Below are 27,453 nucleotides of genomic sequence, written 5' to 3' on the forward strand. Positions count from 1 at the left end.
ACCGTGTCCCTGTTGAGTCGTTCCTTGGCGAGGAGGCGTTATCCATGTTAAAATTGGTCAAAGAATGTAAGTAGAACAAAATGTAGCCACTTCTCTTGCCTAGTAGGTACTTCCAATAAAGAGCATTTGCCGACGAGCAGTTGCCGAAGAGCAGTTGCCGAAGGTGGCGCACTGCCGAAAATGGACCGTAGCAGAAAATGGACCGCAAATCGACAGTGTTTCTATCGAACATGTACGGAGTGGGTAGTAAAAAGTATCTTGCGGTCAGTGTCGAGTTGCTGTTCACTACCGTGATGTTTATCACACTCACACACAAGCCACCCCAACAGATCTTGCCTAGGACCTGCTGTAAAGGCCAACGCTGTGTATTTCTCAACAATACCGGAACCCTCACAACCTAATTCACCGGCAAAAAGCATCACAAAAATAATTTCCCATCTGGTGTTCAATTATGCGTATTGGTCCAGGAGGATTCCCAGAGTAATAATAAGAACAGCTGGTGGATCGCGGATGCATTTGATCCTATATGCACTTCTTGAATCCCGCTGATCACTTACCCGACTTGGTAACATCCGCTCATTCTTTATACATACCTTGGATAAGTGATGTGATTGATAAGATTGATAAGATTATTGTTGCATTTCTCTACAAAGCAATAGTTTACAAAGAGATGTGAACTGAATGAAATCCAATTAGTCAGACTGCGGTTTTGAGCGCGCTTCACCACGCGGGACGCCTATCCCACCGCTGACCGAAAACTAAAGTGGGATAATAGCTTCACTGGCTGGCGAGCAGGAATTATTTCGGAGTGACGGAGTAGGGAATTAAGAATCACAGTTTGTAAGCATCAGCAATTATTTATTACTAAATATTTCTCATATATCATTTGCAAGCAATGAAAGCGCTCAGAGTCTTGATTCCATACACCAGTTATACAGCTGCTGCTAGACGAGCCTGACTATTGACATCATCAGCTTCATCAGGCATGCCACCTCGTAGGCAATCCTTGAAATTATAAATCAAAACCATCTTTCTATTCATTGGTAATTTTGGTTCAATTGTATAACATTCATCAATTACGACACTCTGATTCTGTGTTTTAACTGAGTTACAATCACGATCGAGACAACCTATAAACACCGACAATACCCGCTTACTCGGTTTACGAAGTGTTCCGAAGTATCGCACATTCAATTCCAGCAGCCAAAGCACGCCATCCACTCCTCCACAATATTCAAACAGCGCCAATTTCAGCCTCATTGATCTATTTTCATTTACCCACGTTTTTCCACCTCTCTCTTCAATAAATTCCCAATGGCAAACCCCCTGAAATACACGTTCCCTTCTCCACTGGCCGGGTTTGAGAATGCCCCGCCGCTGTCGGATGAGAGGAATGAAGATGGAAAGAGCTATGTCAATCCTCAGCGCGAGGGCCTCAGCGAGGCATACACCAAGTTCACCGAACCGCTGGATAACGGACGAAGAGGTGGCTTGTAAGTCAATCATCTCCCTATTCTCTTTACTGTCCGCGATGCGCGTATTGTCGTATGGCCGACTAACCTGTGCTCAACAAGTGACATACACATCTACTATTTCCAGCAGAGCAAGGAGCAAACCAAATATGCACGCGAGCTGTGGGAACGCATTCGACGCGAGTGTAAGTACTACACATATCTGCCCCCACGAATGCTAAGAATGCCCACTAATTGCATTTGCCATGAAAAGTCCCGGAGCTGAGAGTCTACACCTTTTGGGATCGGCCAATCGGACCACACCCGGTCGCAATGTTCGAAGTAAATGTCTTCACTCCCGCGCAATTCGGAGCTTTTGTGTCTTGGCTAGCCATCTGGCGGGGCCCCCTTTCTGCTCTGGTCCACCCCAACACAATTCCTGAGGAGGGAGTTCCGGAAAATGAATCTGAGTACCGTGACCACTCTCATCGTGCCATTTGGATGGGAGAGAAGTTGCCTCTGGATTATACTATATTTGCTCACTCGCGTTAGCAAAGCCTAGTCTTTACTGTCGTCCTCTTATATGAGAGGCCGCTTGTATGAAATATTGTCGTTATACCGCATTTAATTACGCTCAACTCATGCAGCTTTGTTTATTCCGCATATCGTGTCTGTAATAGAGTAGTAGTTTTGGTAACAACAGATATCAGTTACTTCCGAAGTTATATCAGAGCTTGCTATCAGTCCATTTAGGATTTCTCTTCTCAACAAAGGCCTTCAAACCCTCTTTGATGTTATCTCCAGCCATCAGCTTATGATGCCATAAACTGTTACTGATACGAGTCCCTTCATCAGCGCCTACGCCCTCCCAACCCCAATTAATTCCCTGACGGGTCACAATGACAGAGTCGGGGCTATTCTCAGCAATCACTTTAGCCCACTCGAGAGCTTCATCAACGACATCCCGGCCTTCTGGACAAACTACATTCACGAGGGCCCACTCCTTGGCCTCTTGAGCTGGAAGCACGCGTCCTGTTAACATCAGTTCCATGGCGCGTTGCTTTCCTATCGTACGGACCAAACGCGGCATGGCACCCGCAAACGGAGCTACACCACGCTTCACTTCTGGGAAGCAAAACTTTGCAGTAGCACTCGCAATGACGAGGTCACAGTTGACTGTCATCTCGAAGCCTCCCCCATATGCAATGCCGTTGACTGCGGCGATGACGGGCTTTTTGCCTGTGCGACGCGAGAGGCCACCAAATCCTGAAGGCGGCATTTCTCTAAACCCACCAGATCCAATCTCGGCGTTCCACGCTTTCAAAATGGTCATTATCAGAGATGGCATCGTTGGCTTGTTTCGTCTATTAACACTTACCTTTTAGATCAGCACCTGCTGAGAAGGTGCGCCCTTCTCCAGTCACGATAGCGACCCATAACGGGGGCTCCTGATCGAACCAGTCAAAGAGCGAAGCGAGTTCCCAGCTACCTGCAATATCAATGGCATTAAGAGCCTTGGGACGTGAAATCGTAACGAGAAGCACGCGAGGTGCCGGGAAGGATAATTTGGCAATGGTTATCTCTGGAGGAGGGCGATCAAACTTGGGTGAAGACATGGTGAAATCGATACGTGTACGCAGCAGCTTTAGGGAACACGGGTCATTTGGACTGGTGCATGGCCATGCTCGAAAGAGGAGCACTGGGAAACAACAAAACACTCTACTTATGAGTTGATAGCAGGCGGTGATCGGTAAGTCAGAGGTCAGCGGCAGCCTGTTTAGTAATACAGAACGATGCCTAACCTAGGCCCGGAGCTGAGATACCCCAGATCCTAACGGCTGGACGAATGAAGCTCGCAAGATATTGCCGTGAATCTCGGTCTAGCGAAATGGGAAGCCGACCCCGCATTCTCATCCCTGCATTGCGTTGCCTCAGCTGCTATTGAGCAAGGCAGACAGACGAATCGAAGCCTCAAACACCCAAATTCGACGATTGAGAGTGAGCCTATAGTGTACTCCGTAGATGAATATACAGTGGCGTGTGTCCGTGACGGTATACGTAGCTTCAAGAAGACGTGTACCAACGATATCTCAGAGAAGCAGCACGCTTACCAATCACACATCCAATCACTTCTCGCTTCCATCCTTTGTAGATCCAAAGCCTACTCCGTAGAATCCGTGGAAATAAGGTTTTCGCAAGCATTGGAGCTCATTCATAGGTAGTTCCACCTCTAATATGAAATAACATTCCTTCTTTAAGTAACCGCGCAGGAACAGGGCGGCTGGTGTCTTGACGGAACTGGGAACTGAACAGCCACTCGGCCTTTAGCGGGTTGTAAGCTCGGCCGAAGGAGGCGAATCTCCACTTGAAGCACATGGCCAAGATGGTTGCTAGAGACCATGGAACATCATTTAATGTATCTTCAAAGTCGTAGTTAGTTCGCAGTTTCTCATCACGGACATGCCTTCGGGGACGGCGAATCCTGCGCCATCGAAGAGGTGCCATCCGTATTATCACGCAACGAGCCATGTGGAAGCATATCGAATCATTTCCTCTTAAGCGCACGGTATACGAAACATGTAAGGCACTAAACCCGGGCAACTTTGCAATTCTGAGAAAGCTCGAGTGAGGGCACTACATATATGCCCAACTTGCATCAACATCAACGTGTGGCCAATGCTGGAGAAATAGCTAACCAGTCAGAACATCGACATCTCAGCAAACCCTATGAATAATAGTCCAATCGATTAGAGAGTCCAGATTAGCGGCTGTGCACATCGACCTCATGCGCGTTGTCTACAATCCTGCCCGCCTTGCAGCTTGATCGCGACGACGCAATGCCCAACACCAGGCAAATCAAGGCATGCAGCCGATGTCGTCTCTTGAAACTCCGCTGCGACAAGACCAAGCCGTCGTGCGAGAGGTGTATCCGGTCCAAGGCCAGCTGTTCGCTTCGATTTGACAACTCAGCACAAGCAGAATCAACATCGAATCATTCCACTACAGAGAGCAACGCTACCAACAACCCCTCGGCGCGCTCGAGTTCCGATCAGTCACCATCTCCAAGTGACAGATCTGCGCCTTCATCTGACACCGTCACCGTCGAGAGAGACCAGAGCTCAAAAACGGTTAGGAGGCGACAGCGCGCGCATCTCTCCTGCACACGGTGCCATCGCCTCAAAGTCAGATGCGACAAACAGCTGCCTTGCTCACGATGTCGTCGCTCCGGATTCGGTCGGCAATGCACATACACTCATCGAGTCGAGAATGACTCGTCAGCTTCAGCGAGCGATGCTGCAACGGACGCTGTCTTTGTGAAGGCAGAGGAGGATCCCCAATATGCCGTTACCTCGTGGCGCACGAGACGCCGAGGCACGACCCATTGGAAAGCACTCATATTACGCGTAAGAGACTCCAAAGCGCTCAAATTCGCCAGCACCGTATATGTCAATCGGGGACACACCAATTTGCTAACATTGGCGGATGGCAATCCAATCAGATCCAGGCTTGTGCCGCCAACATCGGCCATGAATTTTTTCATGCCGAGGACATCTCACTACTTCATGTTGACTGCTCGATGGACATCCTCCTTCCCACCAACTTTCCCTTCAACAGCCCGGGTGCGATGAAATACTCATCGTTAGACAAGGTCCGCAGCCTCATCTGTAGCTACCGTGACAACTACATGTCCTTTGTCGACGCCTATTTCGCTATATACCAGCCTGTGCATCCTATCATTGATGCTGCTCGCTTCATGGAGGAGATCAACTGTTTCTGGAACGATCCTTCAGAAATCGATGTCTCTTGGTTATCCAGCTTCCTCATGGTGCTGGCATTAGGCTGCTACGCTGTGAATCGAGATGCGGCATCAACAATCGAGCTTTGCGTAGCAGCCGAAGCATGCTTAGCCAAGACGCCCTTCATGGTCCGGCCAAGCATGTCAGTGATGCGGACGTTTTGTCTCATGGTCCTTGCTAAGCAACTGGCAAACGGATCATGCTGGTCAATTGATTCAAGTTGGACGCTGCTGGGCATCGTCGTTCGACTCGCCGTTTGCATTGGCCTCCATAAGCCTCCACCTTCGGCCCCCGTTGAAGGTAATGCGATGACTTATTCCGACTGGCAATCCGGCCAAATCTTATGGATAACCATAGTTTACTTCTGTATACAGACAGCGGCGATTACAGGCATGCCGTGTCTGCTTTCTTCAGATGATATCCTCGAAAGAAATGCCATCGAGGACACCCTTCTGTCTCATATTGAGGAACTCGGCCCATGGCTATCTCTGAGTGATTCATTTCCTACGATATGCAAAATCATAGCTAGAGTGAACTCCAACACCGAAAAGCCTTCATACGACGAGATCCTTGGATACAACGCCGACATGAGAAGACTCATGGCCATCACTCTAGAACATCCTGGCTGCAGAGGCCCATTGCGTGCCACCCTCGACATCTTTTTCCGCCGCATTCTAATGGTCCTTCATCGCTGCCACGCGTTGCGTCCCAACGCACCTACATTGCACCCCGTCTCGTATTGGGCTTCTCTTGAGTGCAGCCTAGCAATCCTAGTCCATCACCGAGATTTCTGCGAGCACATGGGACATCCCGATAACCGCGATCTTTTGGGCCGCATGTATAAGCTCGACTTCTTCGCAGCCGCCCTGACGGCTGGCGTTCATCTGCTCCTAATAGACGCACCGCTTGCGGATGGCTTTTCTATCCCACCTAGGCAGACAATCTTTGAAACTTTGGAGACGTGCACAGAGATATGGGGCAGGGACATTGAGAGATCCATTTGCTTTCGCGCCGGACACAGAACACTGACGCAAATTCTCTCCATGCTGTCTGATGTGGACAATACGAGGAATCATGAATTACCTCATTCATAGGCGGCATATACCTATTTCCCAGCCTAGCGTATTCTACTCTTCTTCCTGTATACCAAATTCCGCCATTATAGACTTATTATGTTGCCCTACACTTGGAACTTCTCCAATATTGGCCCGTGACGCATCGTCAACTCCAGGTGGTAGTAATCCAGAAACGATTCCACTCGGCGTCTTTACCTCAACCCAACGCTCCCTCGCCCGCAACTGTGGGTGATTCCACACCCCTTGCATATCATTGACACTGGCGTTTGCAATGCCCGCTTTGTCCAGCTTCTCAATAACCTCATCTGCTGTGAGATCAGAGAAGCAGGCACATATAATCTTCTTCAGTTCTACCCGGTTAGTACTTCTCAGGATATTAGTTGCAAAACGCTCGTCCGCTGCCAAAGCTGCATCACCTAATACATCACGACACAAAATAGTCCATTCTCGCTCATTCTGCACGCCCATCATTACAGAAGCTCCGTCTCCCGTCTCAAAGGGTCCATACGGATATATCGTCGCATGAGATGCGCCTGCCCGAGCCGGCCCCGGCTGCCCATCAAAGGCGTAATACATGGGGAAGCCCATCCATTCAACCATACTTTCTAGCATGGAGATATCAATACGGCGGCCTCTTCCGGTCTTTTCGCGTTCCAGAAGTGCTGCCAGTATGTTTGAATAGGCATACATTCCGGCCGCGATATCTGCTATAGATATTCCTGTCTTGGCCGGTTCGGTTTTGCCGCCTGTTACGTCAAGCATTCCCGATTCACTCTGGACGAGCAAATCATATGCTTTCTTGTCACGGTAAGGCCCGTGCGATCCGTAGCCTGAGATGTCGCATACGATGATGCCCGAGTTTGTTTTTCCAAGTTCATCGTGTGAGAGCCCAAGCCTTTCCGCCGCACCCGGCGCCAGATTCTGTACCATGACGTCGGCGCGAAGGAGAATCTTTTTCAGGATGCTCAAGTCTCGTGGACGTTTGAGATCGAGCGCGAGACTTTCCTTGGAACGATTGGTCCACACAAAATGCGATGCCATGCCATTGACTCGCGAGTCGTACGCCCTAGCAAAGTCGCCCACTTCGGGACGCTCAACTTTGATGACTCTAGCGCCCATGTCGGCCAACTGCCGAGTGCAAAAGGGGGCTGCGATGGCTTGCTCCAAAGAGACGACTGTGATACCATCCAACGGTAGGGCGTTGCTCCGTGAGGTGGCTATGCCTCTCCATTTAGACAGGATCGGGAGTGATGTGACGTTGGCAGTATTTAGCTTTACATGAGGGCAAGTGTACGAGTGCCTTGAAAGCGTATGAAGAGGTTTGCACCTGGCAAATGTTTGCATTTTGAGAGAATTACCACAGGTAAGAGAATGCGAAAGAATGCAAGTCAAAAGAGCCAATTGCCTGTTGATTCGCTTAAATGTGTATATATAAGTACAGACATACCTGTAGTTTGTAATGCTCGGTAACTTCATCTTTCAAGACGTTTCGGCAGACTTTCAAGTCGGCGAATGGAGGTGTCGCCGTTTTGCGTGGAATTGCCGAGGAAAGCGATGAGAAGCGGGGCTCAAGTTTCTCTAACATTGAAATGCCGTTGACCATCTACGTGGATGCATACAGCCATGGCTCCTTGATGCCAGACATATAACGAAGGGATTCTCACCACTATATTTTTCATTGGACTCAACTGAATTGTCAGTAGATTTGCTTCATCACTCTTCCCGTTAGCTTAAAATATGCTCAAGCCCGCAGCTGCCAGTTCCCGCACAGCCCTTACTCATGCGAAGCGCAATCTGCCGGCTTGCCTCTTTTAGCGACGCCATAGATCGAACAGAAACTCTCTTTACTCACAATAGGGCGGGCCAAAGGTCTAGACTGATAAAAGCAGCCCTATCTGAGCCCCCCGCTTCAGCCCTGTAAATCTTGAAATCTCCAAGCCACACATGCTGTCGTGAAACGGTGCTACGCCTCGGGCCATCCCTCAGAGTCAATTCCTCGACGAGGCAGCATCAAGTCAGCCACCTAAACTTGGTCCTACAAAAAAGATAGCTGCTCGCTTATTGATAATCCTCCGCATTTTTCTCGTAATGACCGCAAGATAAAGTTAAACGGTATGTAGATGCGGTCGGGTCCGCTCAACTCCACCAATTTATCTGGATCATCGGGTATCATCGGCGGATCTGTGCGGGACTTTCATTTCACGATGATACGGGGTGCGTGTACGGGGTACGTGTGCTCCGCAAAGTTTATCGCGACGGGAAGTTAATCTCGATGGACGCGGATCGGTTCGGGGATGGAGAGTTTCGTTGGAAATGGAGTGCCTGTACGATCAATCACTAGAGACGTCGAGTCGAGTAGGTATTGGTAGAAAAGTTTCAATAATGGTATCGCTACTAGCCTAACCTAATGCTATAAATAATAAAAACGCATAATACAATAACAAGAATTCATGTCTTCATAAAATTGATGTACAGCTTCGTAAACAGCGCTCAGGCGATTTACGCCAAAGGTGCGCAGGTGAAGGGTCCCCGGACACTTCCATTGCGGTATTGGTTTTTCTGTAGCCGCAGGTTAGTCTTGTTTTAGGGGAGCAGTAAAGGTAAAGAGTAAGACTTACGATGTCAACAGCACTGGCGTAGGTTCCAGCGACCAGCACAACAAGACCAACAATCATGGAAATACTGCTCAGAATCAGGTGGACAAGGTTCTTCCTCTCAAAGATGCTGCCTTCACGGAGGAGCATGAACCAGAAGATGGCGGGGAAGTAGTAGGTGAAGCCGGAAATGAAGAGGGATGACGAGATAGAGAGAAGGTCGGAGAAGAAGGGGATAGCTTCGGCAATGACCCAAGCGATAATGGTGAGGACAGCAAGAAGAGAAGCCCAGATGGCGTATGCCTTGGGAGTGTTGATGTATCGGATGATGGAGTTCTTGAAGACGCGTGAGAAAATGAAGCGTCCGACGACGGTGCCGTTGATGGATCCCGAGATGAAGATGACGGGCAAGCCAATACCAAAAGCAACCTTGGAGATGAGAGGGCCGGCAGAGAGCAGAGCGGGGGACTTGACATCAGGTCCAACAAAGGCATAGATGACTGCACCGGTGATGGTGTAAATAGCAATCTCGATGAGGCCAAGAGCCCAGATGGACTTTTTATAGTCCTTGGGAGTGTGCATCTCGTCCATGAAGGAGAACTGGCAGATGGAAAAGCTGTACGCAAAGACGATGTTTGTAATAGCAATGAAAGCATCGACGAAAGTCAAGTCCTCCTTAGGCCATGCAGACCAGGGAACTGATGACAGGCCGCCGTCGGCGTTGCCAGCCTTGATACCGGTAGCAATCATGGTGATACCAATGGCAATGATGATGGAAGCAAAATCGATGTAGCCTAGGATGGCCAGTTCGGTGAAACTGGGGGGAAGTGCCAGAAGCCAGAGGATGATGGCGGAGATTGCTGCAAAGCCCACGGAGCAGATGGCATTGTTGGAGATGTTGAGCAGGGCAATGGCGCCTGTCAAGCAGTGCGATCCGATGAGCAGAACCAGCTGAAGGGCGAACATGGCTCCAACGAGCTCATATCCAAACTTGCCAGCAACCAACCTAGCAGCATCGGCATAGTGGGCAACTTCGGGGAATTTGATCTTGACCATGCCGACAAGATCACTGGTATAGATGGCAAGAAGACCGAGGCCAACAGAGCAGATGGTTCCAGCCACCATACCAAGAGTAGCAAAAGCACTGGGCAAAGACAAGCTGCCGAGGGCAATGGCTTCGACGATGAGGACGACGGTGAGACGCTTCCATCCTAACCGGTTGAATTTGTGCTCGCCTGCCTCTGCGATGGCGCGTTCGGCGTCTTCGCGGAACTCTTCGCCAGTCTCACCGGGTGACTCGTCTGACAGGTTGGGGTTGGCAGTCTTTTTCACATCGTAGCGGCCCTTTTCAGAGTCCGATGGCGAAGTGATGGATGTATCAGACATGATGGATATCTATATTGACGGTATATCGATAAAGGTAGGGGAGTCAAGAGATCGAGAGGAGGGTGGACGAGGCAAGGTTTTTGAGTTATGAGACAAGTCTGTGGGTATAGACCCAAAGATATGAGGGTACGAGTATACGTGTAATCGTACGTAGAAGGAAAAAATGGAAAGAAGCAAGGATACGGAGTCTAGTAGTTGGCACCAAAGGGTCGATACCAAGTCTCCTAATGTATAAACCCGGCGAGGTGGATGGATGAGAGGAAGGAGGAAACGAGATGAAAAGTGCGGAGGTGGAGGACGAGGCAGTTTAATACCCCAAGCATGTGGATTGTGCAGATCAAGGACGATCCCCAAGCGCCTCGACAATTACGGAGTAGGTACCTGTAGATAAGGTCAGGTCTTGTAAGCGTCGTATTTTGGGTTTGCCATTCGTTGACCAGGCAAGGCAAAGGGCCGAAGATGGAGCATGGGCTGTGGGCAGCGAGCCCAGCACTCGTCGAACAAGCTAATAAGGTTGCAGAGGCTGCATCTGCATGAGCCAGAGGAGGAGGGCCGGGGTGGCCGCGTCGTCGGGGCAGAAGCGCCACGGACGGAGTGGGCGCAAATAGCTGGGCTCCAAGGTTCGAGGAGCGAACGCCTCCGGCCACCGGATCTCGCCAGAGCGTGCTGGAACGAGATGGCGCGAAAGCTCCGGGTTCGGTGCTCCATTGTGCGTAGATAAGAAAGAAACAGCGCGGTCCTCCATGGTAGTGACTGGTGCGGCGTGTTTGTTCGAGCAGCTTCGTGCATCTAGACTCGGGCAGCCCTCCACTTTGGCCAGCACGATGCTCGTCCACGGGGACGCAGGGGAGCCTTCGAGTTGCTCCTCCGGTTCAGCTATGATGCTCCCATTGTCCTCAGCTTGTCCTCCACCCTCTCCGTCACGTCACGTCCTCCCCAACCGATCCCAATGCCCTTCTTGGCTCAGGCTCTACCCCAGACCTCCCCCGCAAAAGACATCGCCAGCATCTGGCGTCAACAACGTTTCTCCGCATTCTTGTACGTAAAAACAAATCGTGGCCGGTTCTTCGAGGCAATCATGGAGGTGAATCTGCACTGCGCCTGTCCATTGTATTTCGGGCTGCCGTCTTTTCCGTGAATCGTACAGGCATGGATCATCGTCGTTGTGGATTGTCGTTTGAGAGAGAAGAGGCGAGTTTCCGCCAAGTGGGTCGCTGAGCGGCTCAAGTTTTTTTCTTTTCCTTCTAGCCCCGAACCCAAAACGTCATTGCGTTGGAGCGGAGCCCTACAGCGATCCACCTAGCCCACTGAGGCAACCCAGTACAACCCACTGCATGGCCCAGCTCAGGTCCACTGAGTCCACTGAGCCCACTGAGGCCAGGCGCTGTCCACTCGACACTCGCTGAAGCAGCCCACCGCCGCATACACGATGGATCCTATTGCGACTCAGTGGCAGTTTTGATGTGTCAAGAGTCCAGCGGAGATGGCTCGGATAGCCAGGTTTGTGCTCGAATAATGCCTCGTCGGGGCGAGCGCAGTGGCCAACGGAGCTTCTCACAGGTATGCCTGTTCAGGGACAGGTACGGAACGAGGACGGAGCCAGCTTGGGTGTACATACGAGAACAGGCCGGCACGGTTTGATACGTGGTCAAAGCTGGCCATGTCTCTCTAGGTTGCTATCTCGTGGCGAGTAATTCGTACAGTAAAAGAAATTGGATGGAAATGGAAGCAAAAGCACATCAGCAAGCCTCAGCCCAGCCAGGAACCAGACGGATTGCCGCTGGCGTCGGCACAAAACCGTGACACTGCCGAGATTAGCAATAGCCCAGCGCCTACTAGGTATAGTAGGTAGGTATAGGGAGGGCACCAAAGATGAGATCCAGCGGGTTGATGGGCAAAAGTTCTGCACACCACCTTGCGGCACTCATTGCCGGCCGCGCCAAGTGTGTGCCTGCGCAAGCCTCAGCTCGCTCAGTCAGCGGGCATTCTTCAAGATGGATGTTGTCTGCTGCCAACCCGCGGTACAGATCGGTCCGCCACGGCAACAACGGACTGAAAATTCCCCGGACAGGTACACGCAGCTCGCCACTAACTCCCTTACTACGGTATGTACCGCCTAAAGCCTTGGCCAGCGGTTATAGTACTAGGGATAATAGTACAGTACGGAGTACAATTACCTCAACTACTACTGGACGGGCATGGATCAGCCTCGAGCCCGGCCTGGCCTGATTCTCCCAACAGCGCAGCGCCTGAGGCACCGCCATGTCTGCTAGCGCTGCCTCTTCCAGCAGGTCCAGCGGATTCCATCAGGTCTAGCAGCCCCTAAGCCTCCCCCTAGCCTGTCCCTGCAGGGCCTCTTAGCGAACCTTACGGGGGCCGAGCCGCTGTACAAACCCGACCATCTCCAGCCACATTATCAATGGATTGATCGGGCGTGCTAATTTTTTTTTTCCAGGTTGCCATCTTTTGTCACAAAGTCACCTGCAGTAGCCCTCTAGCCATTAACCTCTTACGGACTAGCCGAGCTGCGCTACTGCCGACGATCACTTCCACGCGCCTTCTCGAAAACTACCCAGAACGGAGCTATGCCAAACTCCGTATAATTCGTCCGTAATCTTTTCGTTGCTGATGTTGCCTTTTGGCTATTTTGATTCCACCCGCACCTTTACTGTATCTTACCACTCACTGCCCGTCACAAATAGCCTGTACTTCTAAAATTGACATGCGCCCACTCCCAATCTCCTGTTTAGTCCACGTATTCCGAGCCTTTACGTGTGTGTGTGTGCCTCCCGGCTGGCCACGGAAAACACGGCGTGCAAGTTTGTCCGTCTAATTCCGGCCCCTTCATCAGTGGTATGAGCACGTCGTATTACTGGCTGCTTTTCCCCTCGCCTCAATCCCCATCTACCGCCATCCCATCTCAGTATCTTACCATTTTGAGCACTGGCCCGCTGGCCCCGGCTACGTAGCATCAAAGCCAAGTACCGTGACATATCCTGCCCCTTGTCCACAAGCAGCCGTATGGTGCCTGCAAGTAGCTCAGGGTTCACTCCATGAGATACTACGTTTACGTTGCAATAAATATCCGAATGCCTGCAGAATGCGTCTTCTCGGGATGCCGCCCATTAGCCAATGTTACGCAGGTGAACGGCAACGAAAATCATACTCGTACCTGCGCAAAGGCCTGGTCAAGTCTCTCCCATGCTCTACCACGATCTGCCATGGAAGAAATTCCGCTCTCCACATTGATGACCCTTACGCCGTAATTGTTTCTATTGGGCAAATCGTATGTAATAGTATGGCTCCCACTAGCCAGGGTGTAGCGCGCGCTGCGGACTTTCAAGATGACAATGCATTATTCAATAGAAATCCCGGGGCCCGAAACCCCCGTCTGGAGGCCCGGAAAGACCCTTGAGATGCTATACCCACTGCCTGTAATAGACATCTTCACATTCGCCTGTTTGAACGTTTATGGGGAATCCATCTCGTTACAAGTAGTCTTCTCCACGAGGCTTGAAATTAGTTGCTTCAAACGACGGAGCGTATATCCTTCCGCTTCAGTGTCAACCTCCATCACATGAATCCCCTTCCAGGTATTGTAGACAAGGTGGCCCAATCAAAGAGCTTGTATATATTCTTTCAAACATTGGGCCACTTCGGGTGGCAAACAAATTACTTGAAAATTCCTACCCAAATCTCCAATTTTCCCCCGCATATGGCGAATCAAGTCGAGTCCTGGTGCTTCAGGGGTTTACCAACAGATCCGGCGTTGCACAACATCTACACTGAGACGAGAATGTGGATGTTGTAGCGAAGAACCACCTACAGCCTGCGGATACAGTACATAGTACCTCCAATATATCTCTGAACAGAATAGTTCCACGGCTCATTTGAGTGGGAAACAAATATAAGGGTTATGGAAAAGCACCGAAGCGGTCCCAACTTTTAGCAAGAAGCTATTGATGGTCCGAGTTGGTGGTTGCCTGCTGGAATCAGGATGATAATGTCGCATTGATGCTTGAGCTAGACTTGAATACGAAGTTGATGGATGCACTGGGCAGTGTCTAGCATGCTCGATTTCCAAAAACGAGTATCAAATTCCGAGATGAATGCAGACCAGTATCAGTCCTTGACCAGTTGCATGGATTGGAGATAGCCGATGGTTCGATACACGTACTACTGTAACCGATATCAAAGATGGAGAATGCGTCAGACGACTATCACACGACATAATGACAGGGTAACCTTGCCTAAGCTTTTGCATGATCTACCATGTTGTTCCTTGTTTTTTCAAGTTTATCATTAGTCGCGTCGGTTTAAGCGACTTTGTCCGGCCATGAAGATGGAGGGTGGCAGCGATATCTCAGAGGCATGTATTGCACGCCCTTCTACCCATGCAAGCGCAAAATCCCCACAAACGATAGCCAAATACTAATCATGGGGTAATTGGGCCGTTGGAATCGCCCCCCAGATGCAAGTCAGAAATGTTTATCTATAGAAAGATGCTAACATCGCTCTTCACGCTTATGAGATCCATTGCAAAATGGAATGGGTATAGGGTAGCTTGGGATAACGACAGTGGAGGTGAAAGCCACTTCCTCTCTACAGCGACTGCTGATAAAATCATGAGAAGTGCATACTTGGAACTAAACACAATGTAGCATCATTTATATTTTCCTAATAATCATTGCCTCCTCGATAATGTTACTTGTGTTCTAGCATGCATGTCCTCTGTAGTTCAATGTCTTTTATCCTGGAATGCTTCACGTTGCGGCTGTGCAGCTTATGTCATTTTTTTTTTTTTTTTTTAGCTGCACGTGCTCCATCCTCGCATTTGGCAGTCCTTTGAAATCAATGCCAGAAAAATTCTTATCTTATCGGCGTCCTAAATTTTGTGTAGCGATATTGCCCCTCCGAAACCACCACTGAGGAACGGATAATCAATGTGAAAACCATCTTTGCTCTCTATTGGCTGTATTTACTGTCGTCGAGCCGTCTGCATTTGCGCGTCTTTGATAAACAGATTCGATAGACACGCAGTCTTTCTCACACCGCCCTCCAAGACGCCGTCATGGCAACCCCGCTGGCTCAACCTACAGAGCCATCTGCGACTCCGACTGTCGCAACGGCGAAGCCGATTCACAGCCTCGTTCTTGATACCGGTCCGCTGATCAAGAACGATCCTCCTGCCAGTGTCCTCATCGCCAAGGCCGAAAAGCTCTACACCCTTCCCAACATCATTAGCGAAATCCGCGACGTTGCGACCCGATCTCGAGTTGAAACAACGCTGTTGCCATTCGTCACCCTGCGGTCCCCTAGGCCCGAGAGCTTAAAGTTCATTGCAGACTTTGCGAAAAAGACTGGTGATTATGGAGTACTTAGCAGACCAGACATGGAGGTGCTTGCACTGGGATACGAGCTGGAATGCGAGAGGAACGGAGGCGACTGGAGACTGAGGAATACACCGAGCCAGAAAGGATTGAATGGCAAGCCGCAACAGGATAAGCCGACGGAGGAAGCACAAGAAGAACCAGCTCCAGCGGATGGAGCTCAACAGATCACCGAACCCGAAGAGACGCCAGAAGCCGCAGACGAACAAGAGAATGCCCAGTCAGAGCCACATGCCGGGGCCAGCCTCAACAATGACATGCAGAACCTCAGTCTGGAAGCCTCTGGCAACAGTGAAGAGCAACCCACACCGACTGGGGCAACGGAAGCTGTCGAAGAAACTCAAGATTCTTCCCCGGTTGCACAGCAGCCTGAAGAGGTTCCAGAGGAGTCTGACGATGAGGGCTGGATCACTCCGTCCAACCTCAAGAAGCAGCAAGCCATTGACTCTGGCGCGGCTGGCACTAATGACAAAGCCCCTCCTAAAATTCTGCAGGCTGCCATCCTGACCTCAGATTATGCCATGCAGAACGTCGCCTTGCGTATCAATCTCAACCTCGTCACGCCCTCCTTCTCTCGCATCACGTATCTCAAGACGTGGGTCCTGCGGTGCCATGGCTGCTTCAACATCACCAAGGATATGAACAAGCAGTTTTGCCCCAAGTGCGGCCAGAGCACTCTTACAAGGACAAGTTGCTCAACGGACCAACACGGCAACTTCAAGATCCATCTCAAGCAAAACTTCCAGTGGAACAACCGCGGAAATGTCTTCAGCGTGCCAAAGCCGGTCCACGGCAGTGCCAACGGAAGACTGCCGAAGAACGTTGGTGGCAAGAATGGCTGGGGCAGAGACCTGATCTTGGCTGAGGACCAGAAGGAGCACGTCAAGGCACTGGATGACCAGCGGAGACAGAGGAAGAAGGATTTGATGGACGACGATTTCTTGCCTGGTTTGTTGACGGGCAATAGATCGGGAGCAGGCAACAGGATCAAGGTTGGTGCAGGACGTGCTGTGAACTCTAGGCGGAAGCGGTAGATGGTGAGAAGCTGGCTACGGTTATTATGGGAATAAAAAGGAGATGCAGAAGTGAATATCCATCATGATTGTATGAATTTATAGAGCACACACATCCAGAAAAAAAAGGCTAAAAAAAAAAAAGATCATAGCAGAGAGCACCAAATGTCTGTTAATGCCCTTGAAGAGGCGGTTGTGATTTTTTTTTATATCTGCGTATAAATGTGTCCCAAGTACATGTAATCGCCTAAGAAACGCCAAATCCATTCCCGAATCATTGAGAAAGATTCCAATTCCAGAATATAGTGAACTTGTCATCCATCCATCCAGTCAAGCTTTCGCCAGACGCGCACTCCCCAAGTTGTCTCCCACTGCTGTCCCCAAACAAACATTGCTTGCTCATTTGCATTCCGCCGTCGATACCATGCGAGAGTAACAAAGGCCCAGCTGGTTTCGGCCATGTGGCTTTCCAAGCAAGAGTCTGACCTCATTATCTCATACCGCCAACACACAGAGAAGAGCGCTGGAAATATTGCTTCCACCCAAAAGGATGTCCGGGGTCGCTTCCAATTAAAAGCCGCTTAGATTCGTTTTTCGTTCCGCTAATGGTTCGAGGGCATCTCAATGATGCGAATTTACATAGCCTCCTCCTCTGGTAACAAACAGTGTTAGACCTGCGAACATGCTCCACGACAAACGAGCTGCTACTCACTCTGCTGCGTTAAGAGCAGGTTGAAGCGACGCTTCAGCATGACACGCTGGCGAGACCACTTGTCATCGGGCGAGAAGCGGGCGGGATGCGCAGACTTGGTGACCTGGCCGTGGGCGACCTTCTTGAGGGTGTAGAGGCGGTTGCCGCTGGCGTCAAGGGTGTACATCAGATGCATGATGGGCGGTTGGATCGAGTGATTTGGAGGAGCTGAAGGCGAGAGATTCGGTCAAGGAGGATTTGTATGCGACTGTGGTTCGCCAATTGGTCGTCGATTTGCGGGTTTGGTCAGATGAAGTTTTTGGTGATGCGTCTTGGTAGCTTTGGAAAAAAATTGGTGAAGTGGAGCCTGGGAAAAATTGGCCTTGCCGTTTTCCATTATCGATAAGAGCGCATTGATAAACGCTTTAGCTAAACCCACTCCTGTAGGCCATACTCATCTATTAGATTACGGGCAGATTCAGGAATTACTTTCACTTAGGAGAAACGGTATTACAATGCGTGCATTTGGGGATGCGAATATTATTCATAAATGACAGTAAAAGCAAAAACACAAACTCAAAACTATGAAACCAGTTGACCGTCATCAACAGTCAATCAAATGTGGAGGCAAAGGCGAATAGATCGCAAAAAGGAATGTCCAGAATGAAACTGAGGGGGATCTTGTCCAGATCCAATCCAACACCCATATCCTTCTTCATATTCCATTGCTGGTCGTCTGCAGAAAATTGCCAGCGGACTTGCATCAAATTTCCTCTCCCACACGGGCCTTCTTGTCGCCAACCCAGCCCTCACGCTCATAGAAGCGGAATACGAGGTCGTAGTCCTCAAAGTCGTGAACAATGCGATCAATACGGCGATATCCGCGCACAGAATCGATGAATCGCTGAGCAGCAAGACCCTTGGCTTCAGCTTTGGCCGAACCGTAGGTGTTGTCGCCACGGCCCTTGGCCTCGAACAAGGTGACGCTGAAGCGGCCAGGCTTGAAGATTTCAACAACGTGCTCGATAATCTCGGCAGTGGTCCGGCCGCTCTGGCCTCCTGGAACGTTGGTTTCGAATGAAGCAAACGAAAAACCAGTCTCAGGGGTTACGTGAACGCTAAAGTAGTGTCCGGCATTCTTACCGCTTTCCTGGCCACCCTCCTGCGTGGCTGGGGGCGGAGGGATGATGCCGTTGGCAGAGAATCCGCACGGGCTGAAGAGGTAGGAATCAATGCGGGCGTCCGGGTAGACAGAGGTGGGATAGACGTCGGCGAGACCGCACTGCTCGGACACAACCGTGCCGAGGGCGTGGCCTTCGGTGGTCAGACCCTCGATTTCACCGGGCTTCTCGCACGGCTCATGGAGGTCGGACTCGATGCTATCGGCAAAGACATCAACCTCACCGAGTGGAGTCGAGGATCCGCCGACGGCATCTTGACGAGCCTTGGTGGTTTCGGCAGAGAGTTTGTCGCACGCGACCGCACTCGCGTGTGCCAGGTAAAACTGCTTGGCATTCTCTGGATCGAGATCCGTCATCAAAATCTCGAGCGTTTCGTCGCTCCCAGGTCCTCCATGGCCAAAGCTGGCGGGAAGTGAGAAGCTGGCTGGGGCCATCTCATTTTGCTCCGAGTCAGGGGTCAGGGGCGGGGTGAACTCTCGGTTAGGAGACGTGATATAGAGGTACCAGTGGTCGCCATTCATCTTTCCGACCATGTAGGCACTGCCGCCATCAACCATGTCGTCCAAGTACTTGACTTCTTGCTTCCAGCTGCGGTGGGGGCCGTGCTGCTTGTCTGGGAAGAGAAAGTTCTTGCGGCTGTAAAAGACTCGGTAAGGAGTAGCAACGGCCTTGATTTCCTTTGCAGACGTGGCATTGCCAAAGGGGAAGCCCGCATGCTCGGCGGCGATGTGAAGCAGGCGCTGCAGTCCAAGCAAGAGAGTGGTCGTGCCGCAAGTCTTCAAGATGAGCTTGTGAGGGAAGACAAACATGCTCGATTCAGAGAGAAGATAGGCATCAACAGCGTCGGACTCGAGCACTGAGAGAATCTTGCAGTTTACCATGTCAAGCATGGTCTCCCAAGTCTCAGAGGACACGGCCTTGAGGCCCGCAGGTTGAGCGCCCCTGGGGAGTGCTGAGGCACTCGGCGCGAACCACACCTCCAGGAGCTTTTCAGGCCCTGATAGATTGAATATATCATTAGCAACCGAATTCCATGACTAAACACACAATAGAGAAACGCATACCTTCAAAGGCATAGGTCGAGTCCAATTCCGCGGCATTGTCGTGGTTGATTGTCAAGTGGGGCGTTGCCGATGACGGGGAAAAGGTGTAATTGTTGGGGACCGAAAGATTGGCCATTTTCGATGATGATTTGCTGCTGCTACTCAGCAGTCCTAAGCAAAGGGACAAATAAAGAAAAGACCGCCGAGGGTTAATTCGAGCACGCTGCTGCTATGCCCGTCCGACGATGAGTCCGCGGAGCACTAGCTGCCACTCAACCAGACTTTGCGGCGTCTGCTTGAGAGAGTAGGCCCACAGGAATGTGGTGAGTCCAACGACGCTGGCGGAAGCCAGCAGCAATCAAGATGGTGTAAGAAAGGCTAACGTCTCGAGAGGACGTTATGGAGGCCGGGGACAGAGAGGGTAGAAAAACCGTTTCTGCGACAAAATTTTGCGCGGAGATGTCTTGTCCGATACTCGGGTGACAGTATCGGATCGGTTGAATTTGCCAGGAGCTGTTGACTTGGGGTAGGCGGGCTTGAGTTGCAGTTTGTTCAATATTCGAATATCTGGGTTGCTTGAAGGGGTGCTATCGGGGCCTAGAGAGAACCATGGGAGTCAGTCTTGAGTCCAAGTGCTGGAATTGCTCGAGATGAAGAAGACAAGTAAACAAGGCCGTACTTTGAAGGTCGCGAAAAGAGGAATCGCAGGAGATCAGTTGATCGCATAGAAGGCCAAAGAGAGAACCAGAGCAGGGTCAGTCAGGCCACTACAGATAGCGGCCGGTTGAGGATGTCTTTTGAGGACAGGCAAACGTCTAGTTCCTCATATCCAGTAGGTCAGAGTCGCTACAAGAGAGCTACAAGAGGCTTTCCCGAATCGACAGGCGGTCGTGTGACGTGGGCGTCTTCCGGCGCAAAACAGCAGGGCGATATTTTTCCCAGTTTTTTTTTTTCTGTCCCCGCGGGGATTCTGGAGGGAACAGTGCCGTTGCTGTGAATGGTCGGGAGGCGGTGGCTGGCGGAGCAGATGGATGCTATGAGGATGCACAGCGTGGATGATGGATCAGGTCAAGGGGCGAAGCAGAGCTCGGACAGCGGGTGCGGAAACAGAGTTTGGAATTGTTTGTGCGGGTTGAGATTTTATTTTGGCTACGAGGTTTGTGTTTGTGTGAAGCTGGATGGATGCAGCCCAATCGGGACGGGCCACGGGTACCCTGCCGTACCTGGCCACCGGCACATGCAGCTGAGGTACCTGCTGCTACAGCTAAAGCACAAGGCCCCGCTATCAAGCAAGGGGGGAAAATTCAAGAGTCAAGTAACACAGAGTGGTGGATGAATTGCAGTAGTAGATGGCAAACAAAGACAACTAACTGCACACGACGTGGCCATTTCTCCCTGCATACAAGAGTAAGGAGAGACAGTGATGTCAGATGTGATGGAGAATAACCAGACGTAGCATCGACGGATTCGCACGCTCTGAATTTACTGCACAATCCCAGCATCCAGCTGTAGAAAAAAATACATCCTGTTCCTGTTGACATCACCTCACGATCGCTGTAATTTTTTTTCTTCCCAAGATACTAAGGTACCCACTTATGATGGCCAGGTACTCCCTGGCAAGCCATGGCGCGCACCCCCAGAAACGGTTGCATTTTTTTTCGTCTCTCTGCCTTTTGCCAGCAAATCAGGGCTTTCGCAGAGCGCGAGAGATGGCGGGGCTACCGGAAGAAGAAATCAGCTGAAACCTTGTCAGAGGCCGTTCGTCTGGGTGGCTTTTGTACTGATACTGGTATATGGAGTACCACATAGTATGTAAATGGGGGGGTTTGGGCTCCCATCGCCTAAAAGTTGGGCGCCTGGCTTGGTAGCAGAAGAGGGCGCCCCTTTCATCACCAGGCCGGAGATGCATTGAGTTCTTTTCCGCTCCGCCTGCGCAGTGTCTCAGGTGCTGATGCTTTCACTGCATGGCTGAGTGAGTAGCTGCACTCACTTGGCGCAGGGGCTCAAGCAGGGGATTACTGCGAGTCCCTGTATCCATGCATGTCGCGTGCTTCAGGATGTCTCATTACGTAGCACATTAGTACATGTACTAAGGTAGGACAGATAGCGACATATGCGGTAAGCATTCGAGATAGCTACAGCAAGCTGCCTACCAACATACTCTAGGTACGAGTACTACTACATAGTACTTGCTCGCCGTTTTCTGGCAAAATCTACTACAGGTAGTGTTCCATGCGAGAGTGGCGGCTATTGACCAGAACAGTGCCTAGGGCTTAGTCCTCCATCCACGCAATATCGAATAAGTCGGGTGGGCAACGGAAGCACCCGCTTCAGAGCTTCAAAGCTTCAAATGAGGGGCCTGTTCCACATACCTTATGCAAGTCTCACGGCTCCAGCATAGCTACTAGATACGAGCAATACTACTTACGAGTAAACCCGTATATCACGAAAACGACGGTGGAACAGGTGAACGCAGTACAGTGCGTCATGTAATTTCTGCCCCGGTCACCTTCTCCTTGAGCTGGGCGGTTATGCCTACGAATATGTGGAACAATGAACAGTCCTTGTACTTGTCAACCAGCGTCCCGTCGCCCTTGTTCTGTGTGTTGTCGAGCTTCTTCTCATCGCTCGAAATGTCCCGGCCATTGACCACCGTTCCTGCCGGGTAATGCGGCCGCTGGCCTTCTTCGACGAGGGCAATAAACTGCGCATCGATGGGCACGGATCCTAGAAACGGCACCTTGAACTCCTCCGCCATGGATTTCCCACCCCCGGACCCGAAAATGTCGGTACATTCGGAGCAGTGTGGACAGACGAAGCCGCTCATGTTCTCCACCACTCCCAGCACGCGGATGCCCGTCTTGACGCAAAAGTTGAGCTCTTTGCGCACGTCCGCGGTGGCCACTGCCTGGGGTGTCGTCACAACCACCGCGCCGGCCACCTGGCCTGGGCGGGCGTCTCTCTGTAGCGTTTCAGCCAGTGATATATGCTCGTCGCTGGTTCCCGGAGGTGTGTCGATGAGGAGGTAGTCGGTCTCGTCCCATAGAACGTCCTTGAGGAACTGCCGAATCATGGCCGTCTTCTTGGGGCCCCTCCACACCACTGCGTCGCCTCTTTGGGGCAGCAGGAATCCCAGACTCATGGCATGTAGACTCCCCAGGCCGTTTTCCGGCTCTGCCTCGTGGACGGGAACCGGAGCCCATCCTCCTGGGATCTGCGTGACCTTGGAGGCCTCGATCGACAGCATGCGCGGGATGGATGGGCCGGTCAGGTCGACGTCGAGGATTCCCACCGAATGGCCGGCAAGCGTCAGAGACAGGGCCAGCTGCGTCGTCACCGAGGATTTGCCCACGCCTCCCTTGCCGGAAAGCACCTGCAGCCGTCAAAACCGCGTATTAGTACATGTACGATGCCTCTGGGCTGTTCTGGCTTGACGTACCAGCACAACGTGCTTGACCTTTTCCAAGCCCATGGCGATTCTGCTGCTTAGCCCGGGCGTCGATGGCGCATCGGCATCAAGGTGTTTGACCAGACAAAGGCCAGACTGACGTGTTTTTTTAAGCCGTCACTGAGCTGATTTGTAAGATGAAGCAATCTCTGGCTGATTAGCAAGCGCCGATGAACGGACTGTGGCTCAAGCACTCAATTTTTGCCCCGCCACATTTTTCTTCTTGGGCACATGTACCCCCCTCCATCTAAGAAAACGACCCCTCCATTGAAGCCTTTATTCCTATCGATTAGGCCAGTGCAGCTTCAATCGTATGTGGTAGGTACATGTATTTGCACGCTGCAAAGAAGACGCCAACTCTAAGGGATATGCGCAAGGAGTAATTCCATCGCCTCCAAACTTTTCATGGATATCAAATTCATCTACTGTCCTCCATAATTAGGGCCTCGCCCACCCATCAAGAAACAATTCATAGTGGCACTACACATCAAAGCCGCACACAACAGATACATGTAAATATTCCCATTCCTCCATGCTGCAAAAGCTCAAACCGAGCATCATGTGCCACTACAAGTCCCCCCCGGCCGAGACTCTTGCGCCCCTTTCTCTTCCTGCGGCGGCCGAGATTCTTTCTGCGTGCTTTGTTTGTCCCTGTCCGCAGCGGGTAGGACCTGGATGGAGCCCTTTTGATATGCCACTACTGGTCGAGTGCCATCGCAGTATCCCAAAACTTCGAATCCGTAGTCGGGGTTGAGATTCAGTGGCATAGAATCGTTGAAGCGGACAATTGGACCGCCTTCCACTGTGAATCCAATGAACTCGCCCAAGATCGAATTCTCCAGATCGTCTTCCGGGTTCCCTTGGATTGTATTCCTGTAGTTGATGATGGGTGTGAGCAAGAGTTAACCAACAAGATGCACATGGACTTACACTTCACTCATAGAAGGAGCGCTGCTCTTCATGATGGAACCGTTTTTAATCTTATTGACCCGCTTCTTTGTGCAATCGTGGATGAGATGCAACAAACCGGCGATGACGAGAACCGGCGTTCCCAAAGCAAGAGCCCACGGTCTGAAATAAATGATTAGCTTTTTGCAGTGCTTCTAGTGCTTAGGGTCAACAGTCTTACGGATGTCTCCTGTTTCGCAACGAATGTGCCATGGCAAGGATGATGCCCATCATTGCGATCAGGGATCCAACCTGGATCATGGTCCAAGTAGACCAGTATAGGGAAATCAGATTCTCCCCATCGCAGAATTGCAGAGCCAAGAGAGCAAAGGCTTCCATAACAACCAATGCGGCTGAAAATAGAACACAGCCAAGGCACATCAGCATGTACTTGACTAGACTCCTTGATCGCCTCTGTGGCTCGTGACTAAGCTGCTCATTCGCTTCCTGGCTTCTACGACAGGATCGAGTCAGTCCACTTCTCATTTCTGCTCAAAGGGCAAAAGGGGACGACGTACTTTGTGTATGTCCAAGATGCAATGAACAGGATCACAAGATTAAGCACGAACATGAACCAGTAGATGATCTTGAAGTGCCACCGGTCCAGCTCGGATGCAAACTGCGCATACCGCCTGCAAAGTTCCTCATCTCTTATAAACGTTTTGGCCATGGCTTCTATTCTATCCAAAGCAGAGTAAGTAGAACTGTGCGGCGGAGAAGAGGGTAGAAAAGTTGGTATAAAAGAGAATATGGCCGGGAATATGGTCTTTCTCCTCTTCAATGTTATCCAAAAACTGATTGTATCAACAATAGGTGGAAATAGACCATGATGATGTATGCACCAAGGCAAAGCAGCTTGGGCGTCCGCTCTTTATCTATACATCTTGCTCTAAATCATCGGCCTCTTGGTTACATTTCCATTCTGGGAGTTAGCTGCTAATCACTCCATGCATAAACGCACCTCTTTTTTTCGGGTAGAACCAACGGGATTCAGGTCATGGTCACACCGACCCTCAGTGATAAGCGACGGCTAAGGCATGTGGACTAATATAGAACAAAAGAGAATTACATGCAAACAGCGAGGTACATGGTCACTCAGTTGCTGTTACGAGGCGGTGCCGACTGATGATCTGCGCTTTCAGGCCCCCAACCTCTCCGGAGTAAATGCCTGGGATGAAGGAGATGTGTGCCGCTTTTCTGGGCCTGGGGGCTGCAAAAAGACTTGACCTAGTAGCATACAGCATTTGGCATTTGTGGTAGAATGCTTGCAACTCATTCGTCATCTCAACAAGTTTACCCGTGTGGCGAACACTGCCTTCCAGGACCGGGAACGGGAACGGAGAGACGGAGCCACGGGATAGCACATGTATTAAGCAAATGATAGCAGTGAAGTGGAACACAATTTTCTTGCAAAGTTACGGTTTTATGAAGCTGATGGAGTTGAGTCATCTCAAGAATCGTGAATATCTTTTAAAGATTATCTGCCCTTTCATTTTACTTCTCGACTGACAAAATAAATGCTTTGAGATACTGGCTTAGGATTATGCGTGCTATATAGCTGCTATAGTAGATGGATGGATGTGATCTTCGTTATGTTTATGAAACCTTGCCGTTGAGAAGCGGTGTTGGATGAGCGGCTGATAAACACACTTTGCTTTCTGGTGTCACACATTGCCGCCACCCTGCCTAGTCTGAAACCAATCCCTTGGGTAGTGACAGCTCGTGTATTTGCCCTACCGATACCCATGCTTCACAGCCGCCTTGTTGATTGCAGTCCTATTCTTGGCGCGCTCACACACGAGCCCATGATGATTCTGCAAGTCCCGTGCTACACAACTCGAGAACTTGCATGATGACAGATGGCATACAGCCGAGCTAAATTGGATTTCTTAATAAACGGCCACTTGTCTCTCCAAGCATGGGGAATATATCACATCCTGCAGCCTTGTTTGTGACTTGGATACTTTTCGTAGCCTGTTTGCCAGGCCGTCATTTCGGTATCCGAGGCAGGGGTACGAGAATTGCTACTCATAGCCACATCCCTGTTTGCAGCTTGCATGGCCAACGTTGGCGCCAAGACGCGATGAGCACAAGTTGGAAATAGCTGATGTACCAAACGGCCTGGAACCTCAGCTCGCAAGGAGGGTAGATGTAACTGGGTTCCGAGAATATTACGGAAAGAAGAGCACCCAGTAAGCAATGGGATCGCTTGGCAGTATTCGTACCCGGTTTCATTCGCCATGATTAGCGTAGCGGCTGAAATACCAAGGCGCCTAATATTTTAATGGTGTGTTCATTGGGGGCCTGGATGCGTCTCTACTGGAGATTAGGCCGTCTCCGTTGGATTAAGATCCGAACGAGATTGACCTACTCCATCTTTTTAAGCTTATTTGTACGGCATGGCTTTTTGATCCACTTGAGATATGAGATTTGTTGATGTATAAAGCCTGATGGAGATATCATTAGCGTAGACTTGGCCGTCCATCTGCCCGTGAGATTGGCAGAGTTTCGTGCCTCTCGTTTTGCTACACAGTTTGTCACTCTTTCGATGAATTCTTGAGATAATAATACATCATGATGTTGATAAAATCGCAAAAAAGAAACTGGTCAACAATTTAGACAGCCTACCCAAATGAAAGAGACCGGTCGGGTCAACGCAAGCAAACCACAGGGTGTTCAGCAGCTGATGGATAATCTGTTGAGATTTATGTTGCGAGTAAGCAGCACCTCAATTATATGCAAACTTGTGATAACACACCTCTTGTCATACTCTTGAGATGACGAATATCCATGATAGCACTGCCACTGCCACATTGTCCGATAGCCCTGCAGCTGGTCATGGTCGCCGTCGCACAAGGGAGGCAATCATAAAACTACACATATTCTTTTTAATTCAGTCAAGTGGCAAAATTCATTTTTCTGGTGGAAGAGTCATTTAAAATCTGTATTCATGACTATGAGCACAGGCGCGATTGTTTATTGGCTGTAGACTGAGAAAGGCGTGATATTCCCATGAATCAAGCGTGAGATTCATATTCTCATAATGACAGAATTGCCAAGACTTCTTATCTCTCCCTGGCATTTGCGTATTTGAAGCAAGGGGGAATTGTGGCTGCAGCGGCGGTGAGAATTTGTAACATCGAGGCAACAACCTTTGTACGTACGTCCGGCTGAGATCGGATATGTGTATGTACCCAGGACTATAATCGTTTTGCGGCCTAAAGAAAATAAAAAAAGTATTGCCCGCCTAGTTAGAGAGCGTCGTGAGGAAAATGGGATACCGTCTTGAGAGATGCGGCCTCCGATATTATAGAGTCGGTGGGGGTAGCTCTCCCTGCAGGAACCCGGAAATTATAGAGGCAAATAATCAAGTAATTTTCACTTCACGTGGTTCATAGCACTGGGGAGATGTTGGTAGGTAAGATAATCGACGAA

At 50.4% G+C, this 27,453-nt stretch overlaps 10 protein-coding genes across 10 annotated transcripts; 3 read left to right on the plus strand and 7 right to left on the minus strand.

Moving 5' to 3' along the window:
• Window positions 1-1,314: 1,314 nt before the first annotated feature.
• TRIVIDRAFT_48098 (uncharacterized protein) lies at window positions 1,315-2,003 on the plus strand (the record flags this gene model as incomplete). The annotated part of the gene is made up of 3 exons (XM_014098878.1): window positions 1,315-1,493; window positions 1,575-1,657; window positions 1,726-2,003. The coding sequence occupies 3 exons, from the start codon at window positions 1,315-1,317 to the stop codon at window positions 2,001-2,003; spliced, it is 540 nt and encodes a 179-aa protein (XP_013954353.1).
• Window positions 2,004-2,178: 175 nt separating this feature from the next.
• On the minus strand, window positions 2,179-3,067 carry TRIVIDRAFT_68727 (uncharacterized protein; the record flags this gene model as incomplete). Its single annotated transcript, XM_014098879.1, has 2 exons — window positions 2,179-2,768; window positions 2,830-3,067. 2 exons carry the CDS (start codon window positions 3,065-3,067, stop codon window positions 2,179-2,181), a joined length of 828 nt encoding a protein of 275 aa, XP_013954354.1.
• Window positions 3,068-4,288: 1,221 nt separating this feature from the next.
• TRIVIDRAFT_224331 (uncharacterized protein) lies at window positions 4,289-6,342 on the plus strand (the record flags this gene model as incomplete). The annotated part of the gene is made up of 3 exons (XM_014098880.1): window positions 4,289-4,855; window positions 4,951-5,548; window positions 5,606-6,342. The coding sequence occupies 3 exons, from the start codon at window positions 4,289-4,291 to the stop codon at window positions 6,340-6,342; spliced, it is 1,902 nt and encodes a 633-aa protein (XP_013954355.1).
• Window positions 6,343-6,375: 33 nt separating this feature from the next.
• Window positions 6,376-7,800, minus strand: TRIVIDRAFT_193130 (uncharacterized protein; the record flags this gene model as incomplete). The annotated part of the gene is made up of 2 exons (XM_014098881.1): window positions 6,376-7,528; window positions 7,772-7,800. 2 exons carry the CDS (start codon window positions 7,798-7,800, stop codon window positions 6,376-6,378), a joined length of 1,182 nt encoding a protein of 393 aa, XP_013954356.1.
• Window positions 7,801-8,685: 885 nt separating this feature from the next.
• TRIVIDRAFT_77313 (uncharacterized protein) lies at window positions 8,686-10,609 on the minus strand (the record flags this gene model as incomplete). The annotated part of the gene is made up of 2 exons (XM_014098882.1): window positions 8,686-8,883; window positions 8,943-10,609. The coding sequence occupies 2 exons, from the start codon at window positions 10,302-10,304 to the stop codon at window positions 8,824-8,826; spliced, it is 1,422 nt and encodes a 473-aa protein (XP_013954357.1).
• A 4,486-nt stretch (window positions 10,610-15,095) lies between these two features.
• TRIVIDRAFT_216446 (uncharacterized protein) lies at window positions 15,096-17,692 on the minus strand (the record flags this gene model as incomplete). Its single annotated transcript, XM_014098883.1, has 3 exons — window positions 15,096-15,112; window positions 16,880-17,359; window positions 17,420-17,692. The coding sequence occupies 2 exons, from the start codon at window positions 17,592-17,594 to the stop codon at window positions 17,343-17,345; spliced, it is 192 nt and encodes a 63-aa protein (XP_013954358.1).
• Window positions 15,225-16,864, plus strand: TRIVIDRAFT_81087 (uncharacterized protein; the record flags this gene model as incomplete). Its single annotated transcript, XM_014098884.1, has 1 exon — window positions 15,225-16,864. One exon carries the CDS (start codon window positions 15,376-15,378, stop codon window positions 16,726-16,728), a length of 1,353 nt encoding a protein of 450 aa, XP_013954359.1.
• Window positions 17,693-17,920: 228 nt separating the features above from the next.
• TRIVIDRAFT_89979 (uncharacterized protein) lies at window positions 17,921-20,345 on the minus strand (the record flags this gene model as incomplete). Its single annotated transcript, XM_014098885.1, has 3 exons — window positions 17,921-19,576; window positions 19,644-20,219; window positions 20,302-20,345. 2 exons carry the CDS (start codon window positions 19,756-19,758, stop codon window positions 18,162-18,164), a joined length of 1,530 nt encoding a protein of 509 aa, XP_013954360.1.
• A 1,762-nt stretch (window positions 20,346-22,107) lies between these two features.
• TRIVIDRAFT_77327 (uncharacterized protein) lies at window positions 22,108-23,187 on the minus strand (the record flags this gene model as incomplete). The annotated part of the gene is made up of 2 exons (XM_014098886.1): window positions 22,108-22,995; window positions 23,062-23,187. 2 exons carry the CDS (start codon window positions 23,092-23,094, stop codon window positions 22,108-22,110), a joined length of 921 nt encoding a protein of 306 aa, XP_013954361.1.
• Window positions 23,188-23,508: 321 nt separating this feature from the next.
• TRIVIDRAFT_193136 (uncharacterized protein) lies at window positions 23,509-24,688 on the minus strand (the record flags this gene model as incomplete). Its single annotated transcript, XM_014098887.1, has 5 exons — window positions 23,509-23,550; window positions 23,742-23,943; window positions 24,001-24,141; window positions 24,200-24,472; window positions 24,537-24,688. The coding sequence occupies 5 exons, from the start codon at window positions 24,686-24,688 to the stop codon at window positions 23,509-23,511; spliced, it is 810 nt and encodes a 269-aa protein (XP_013954362.1).
• Between the last annotated feature and the right edge of the window lie 2,765 nt (window positions 24,689-27,453).

The sequence above is a fragment of the Trichoderma virens genome, assembly GCF_000170995.1.
Source record: "Trichoderma virens Gv29-8 chromosome Unknown TRIVIscaffold_81, whole genome shotgun sequence".
NCBI classification, from domain to species: Eukaryota; Fungi; Ascomycota; class Sordariomycetes; order Hypocreales; family Hypocreaceae; genus Trichoderma; species Trichoderma virens.